Source organism: Ursus americanus, chromosome 10 (genome assembly GCF_024610735.1).
Source record: "Ursus americanus isolate L20-20 chromosome 10, mUrsAme1.1.p, whole genome shotgun sequence".
In the NCBI taxonomy this organism is placed as follows: domain Eukaryota; kingdom Metazoa; phylum Chordata; class Mammalia; order Carnivora; family Ursidae; genus Ursus; species Ursus americanus.
Window position 1 is genome coordinate 76,216,481 of NC_142136.1, and position 6,000 is coordinate 76,222,480.

General features: G+C 34.8%; 1 protein-coding gene across 5 annotated transcripts in view; it reads left to right on the plus strand.

Annotated features, from left to right (window-relative positions):
- ZDHHC20 (zDHHC palmitoyltransferase 20) overlaps nt 1-4,470 on the plus strand; it is a 70,771-nt gene extending 66,301 nt beyond the window's left edge. For all 5 annotated transcript variants that reach the window (XM_045797108.2, XM_045797106.2, XM_045797107.2 and 2 more), the window contains one exon: nt 961-4,470. Coding sequence is in view for 1 of the 5 variants with exons in the window: in XM_045797107.2 (XP_045653063.2) it covers nt 961-968 (8 nt within the window). In the remaining 4 variants the exon portion in view is untranslated. The remainder of the gene's footprint in view (nt 1-960) is intronic.
- Nucleotides 4,471-6,000: the final 1,530 nt, after the last annotated feature.

Consider the following 6,000-nt stretch of genomic DNA (forward strand, 5'->3'; position numbering starts at 1 on the left):
TAAACTGTAGTATCAGCAGTGAGAATAACATAACTAAGTTGAACTTTGAGGGATGTAGTGAATTCTCTGTCTCTCCTAATGCTTCAAAACAAAGACTGCTGTCTAAGTTAGGAGCTAGGTCAGTGACTCAGTAGCATCTTAGGCAGCTATTAGAATTTTTGAAGTCTTCCTTATAATGTATATTATATTGATTATCTTTTGCTCCATAACAAATTACCACAAACTTAGCAACCTAAGGCAACATACATTTATTTTCTCAGTTTCTCTGTGTCAGGAGTTCTTTTTTTTTTTTCCAAAGAGTTCTCATCTGGAGTCTCAAGTAGGGGAGTGTCTGCTTCCTTGCTCAGTATTTTTCATTAGCATTCAGTTCCCTACAGAGGACCCAGAGCCCATGTCCAAAGTAAAAGCCAGAGCCTAAGACCTAGACCGAGTCAGAACAGCACTCTTATTGGGGGCTTGTGTCAGGCTGGACTCCACAGAGGAGTGGTGATTGTATCATGTGGTGATCATGTCAGCCAGAACTATATGGCTGTGGTATAGCCCTGGTTTTTGGATTCTTAATGTGGGCGGGATAATGTCTAATGTGGTTGTTGAAAATCTCAACAACCTATAAGTGTTGCCGTGGTATTTCCCCACATCCTATAGCAGTCTTACGAAGAAGTAGATAAGATGTCTCCTCGGATTATGTCCAAGTTAACAGTAAGGGAGAACTGTAAGAATCTACCTCTTTTAAAATGCTCTCTTGATTGCTTCAGAGGAAGAAAGTCAGAGATATCACTTATTTACTGTTTATAAAAATCTGTGTTATTATTACAATATTAGTAGTATTAAAATTTTATTCCCTGTCTTGTTATTTTAGCAGCTTTATACCTTAGTCCAGAGAACCATTTAATAAATCTTTATTTTCAGATATATAAAATCAAGTTTTAACCAATAACTCAATTGTTTCTGGTTTTGTAGGTTTATAAAAACATATTATGGACTGATATTTTCAGTTTTATTTGCAAGAAAATGATCAATGGAATGAAATAATTGAAGTATAACAGAAGATATATTTTTTAAAAAGGAAGCCTTTGTAACAGATCGCCGGATCCACAGAAGCACTACTCCAGAGCAGAAAGATGCCTTAATCTTAAATACACCCATTTGTGCTACATCAACTTATACTGCTACAAAAGTGACTTAATTTTACTTTGGAAATAACACTTACCTGTTATGAGATGCTACAGTAGCTGTCAAGTCACATGTTAACATGGCATATGTATTTTTTTGAAACCTGAGTTACATAATTAGAGTTGTTTCTTAGTATCCATATAAAGTTTCGCCCCGAAACAAGCTGAAAAGTTGTGTTAAGTGAAGTATATGTAGGGCAGTATGGTGGCTGAAGGTGAATAATAATATCCATTTACTGTTGCTTGTACTGGGTAAGGAAAAGAAAATAACTTTTTTTTATTGGGTGTTTGCTAATTTATAATTACTGTTTTATACTTTTCAACATTTATAATAAAGTTTTTTATTGTTGGCTATAAAATAACACTCAGAAAGATTCAGATATCTAAATATAATTATTTAAAACATGGAGCACATTTGTATAATTCATTGATGGCTTAGTTCTACATTAATACAACCACGTAATGTAGTGTTGTGCCCGAGGCTTAAAGGAAACTTGGCAGTCTAGGAAATATTTTTGGTTCTTTCTGCTTTTAAATTACTTTTTTATTGTATTTTCATGGGTATTTTTATGGGCAGGGAAACAGAAAGGCACATGTGCTCTAGAAATATTGGACATAGTCAGAATAGTGGCAGTGGCTAGAAGAAAAGTAAAGAGGAAGATAGGCAGGTATCTTAAGCTGTTAAAAATTATTTTTTGTCCCAAGGTATTTAAATGCAACATGCTGTTGACTTTTAAATGTCAATTTAGGCAATTACTAGAAAGGACTTTGAAACTTTTTACTGTATTCCTTTAACAGCTTAAACAGTGACTTGAAAGGCAGTTTGAACTAGGGTAAAACCGCCTAGTGTAATTCTGCTTTCTGGAAAGAAATTCTAACCTAAGTAGTCATTTAAGACTTCCAGTCTGTGAGCAGTGGATTCCACTCTTACACACAAAATTTTAAATCTGACTTCCTAAACACCAGCCCCTTTCAGCCTGGTAGACCTAGATCTCCTTTTCCTTTTGAAATGCAATCTAAGGGACAGGAATTGTTGCGTTAATTCTAAGAGAAAATCCTGTATCCTGTAAAGGAGAAACAAGGTAGAAATGTTACTCCTCATTTATCCTGTTTAGTCAAATATACACACACAAACCAAAATGATTGAAATAGCAACCGTTACAGTTTCCCTATCTGTAAAATGGAATTGGGGGGAAGGGGTGATATGCATGAGTTGGACTGAATGACCGCTCACGTTCTTTGATTCCTAATTTTGCAAAATTAACCTTACGTTTCACTCATCCAACAAGTATTTTTGGAGTACCTTCTGTATGCCAAACATATGCTAGGGATAGCTCCATAATTTCCTAATGTAGCATAAATTTAATAGTCAGCTATTCCAGATCTTCAGTTCATAGGATTTGTCTAATTCTGTTGGCTATACTAATATTAGGTTTTAAAAGGAAGTTATGGGTTTTTTCCCCTTTGAACCAAAGGAATGAGTTAGCTTTGAAAATATAGTTTGGAATACTACTATTATGATTCTTCTATCTTTATTTCAACTTTGTAGTCCTAATAATCTTGACTCTAGAAAACTGAGAGTTAAGGGATAACAAAATACCACTTCATTTTGGCATTTTGTGTATTATAAGGAAATTGTGAATGTTTAAACCTACTTGACTACTTTCAGAATTGTTCTCCTCGTACTTTCTGTATTTCTACATTTAGATCAAAGGATTTGCATGCACCTGACTAACAGTTGAAGAACATAAATTTCCCCTTTAACCTGTCCAGGCACTTTTGTGGTGGTGTATTTTTCTCTTTTAAGTTGTATTTCACCATCCTCTTTAATAGCATAGGAAACACTTTTTCAGAGATTTTCACTTAAAGCCTTTTGCTTTAGTTACCTTTGCTTTAGTTTATGGTCAACATTTTGCCACATTCTAAATGCTTGGCTGATTTATTCATACATATTAATGGTCATTCAGCAAGGGCCTATAAGCTGCATGGGAGTCAGGGCAAGGCTGCCTCTTTGGTATGTCAACTGTTATTGATGAGTTCTATCAACTCTTGGCAGGGGAAAGGTCAAAATGAAGGCCTTCAAAATGTATTAGTACTAGCTTTGGTCCGTCAAACACTTTGAATAGTTGTGGCGTGATATTTAAGGAAAATAAAGTTGAATTTCAGGTCTTGCCATTGCCTTTAAAGACAGTCGACAGGAGTCTTGGTTTTACCTGAGTACAGATTTACTTGAATACTCAGTACCTGAGGCATCTGACCAGTATCACTTTGCCAAACCAAAGAGCAGCTGCAGTACAGTAGTTCTTAAACATGAACACGTTTACAGAGTTTAGTTCCAACTTTACATGTGGATGATTTTTAAAAACCTTTTTACATATTGAATGGTTTTGATCCAATGTGTCATAGGTGAATTTAACTGTAAGGTTAGTTTAAATCAAATATGCAATGTTTACTTGAATTTTATTTCTTTTAGAAAGATTTTGACTATGTTTACAGGATTGTTTAAATTAAAGATTATCAGACACATGAGATGTCCATTCAGTAATCTTTAAAGCAAATGTATATTAAGGGCTGAGTGTTAGGATCTGTGTATTTGGGGCACCGAATAGACAGTGACTTACAAATATGTTTTGCTTGCATTTTGTTCTAGGACTAGCACTGCTATCAATGGAAACTATTTTTAAAGTAATTAATCTGTTATTAAGAAAGTAATCATATTTTTGCATTTTAGCCAAAATAAAGAACCATATCTGATAATTTGTAAGACATAGGTAATATGTAAGCCTGAAATCCATGTATTTCATATGATCTGAACTGTATTTTCCAACCTAAATTTAAAATGCAATATAGATTCAGAAAGGTCCATATTTTTCTAATGACATCACTTTATATTATTTTGTTGGGTTGCGTAAAGAGGCAAGGAATTGTATTTGTATTAAAAGATAAAGAAAGCTATTAGTCAAGGTTATTATATTTGTACATGATTGCAGATGAGTCTGCTATGCCCATTTAAAAGAAAAGATGGACACTATTTTTAAGTGATCTTTAATATGTTTTTATAGAAACAAAATTTGAAATACAGTTTATTTTGGTTGTCTTTACTTATCAAGTACTGTAAGTCCTGTATTTGTTTCTCATAAGTATAATCCTGGACCATGACTTAATGTTAACTCTTTGCTTTGTCTTTGGATGGCCTAACCTACATTAACATGAAGGCTGAACATTTTTAAACTTTTTTTCAAAAGTCATAATAATGATTTACTTTATTAATAAACAAAATAAAGTCCTGAAAGAACAATTTTTTGTGTTGTTGTTATAAAGTGGTATTTTACCAAGTGAGAGAATAACTATTATTTTGGTCATCTTGAAAATTTGGTAAAATAACGTTTAGAGAATTAGCCAGTAATGGGGGGGAACCACATCTAAGACAGGTACTATCTGAGTGCAGCAATGTTTTAGTTTACATAGGTGCAAGGTATAAATTGCTTTATTCAAAGCGTTTTAAATTTGCTTTTACTGAACATAAGTTGAATTTCAATTCAAAAGTTACTTTAGGATTGTAAGTACCTTTGAAACACTGTTAAAAGTTGAATTGTGGTTGTCAAAATGCTGAATAATGGGTTTTATCTTGTGTAGAATTCTTTTCAACATTTGTGTTCTAATTCCCTTCCAAATCAACAAAGTTTTGATATTTGAGGCTGCTGAATAACAGGAAGGCTCTGAGAACTGTGATTCCCAGTTTTAGACTAGCAAAATTTCAAAACATTCATAGGAACCAGTAGAGGCCAGTGGAGATGAAGCAACCTTTATGTTCTGTTTTTTGGGAAGCGGAGGGTAATTTAGAGCACTGTGTTTGGGGTGGGAAGGAAGATAGACCACTAACTGGCCAAAATGACATTTTGACACCCAAAGCATTAATGACATCACGTTGGCTTTACTTTTCTTGGCTTTACTTTTCTCACTTCTCATAAGCTCACTTTTTGGAACCATTCTGGAAAAGTTGAGTGATGTTGGCCTCTTTTACCTGTCTTATACTCATGCACCCCAGAATCTAGAGGGATGAGAACTAACATTTAGTTTCTTCTGTGTAACAGGTTTTTATGGATGTTTAACCTCATTTTCTTTAACCCCTCCATATCAGTGCCTTCCATCTGATATAGAGGATTTAAGTGCTGTTTCCACTCCTAAATTACCACCTGTTGTTCTTCAATCAAGAATGTCATCTCTCAGCCCATTCTCCAGTAAGGTAATTCTTTTCATCCAGGATTTCCAGTCCAGTAGCATGCTTCCATCACACTTCCCCACCACTTCAAACCAAGGTAGGGCTCTGTGCTGTCCGAAGGACCACACCACTGCTACTAATTTAATTTAGCTATATATTGGTCACACATACTTCCAAGTCAATTCCCTAGATTATAAATTCTTTTTTTTTTATTATGTTAGTCACCATACAGTACATCCCTAGTTTTTGATGTAAAGTTCCATGATTCATTACTTGCGTATAACACCCAGTGCACCATGCAATACGTGCCCTCCTTAATGCCCATCACCAGCCTATCCCATTCCCCCACCCCCTCCCCTCTGAAGCCCTCAGTTTGTTTCCCAGAGTCCATAGTCTCTCATGGTTCATTCCCCCTTCTGATTACCCCCCCTTTCTTCTTCCCTTTCTTCTCCTACCGATCTTCCTACTTCTTATGTTCCATATAAGTGAAACCATATGATAATTGTCTTTCTCTGCTAGATTATAACTTCTTGACGACCCTTTTTTTGGTACAAACCACACACAAAATGAACACTGAAGTTCAGAAAAGAATTATAGGGAATTTCA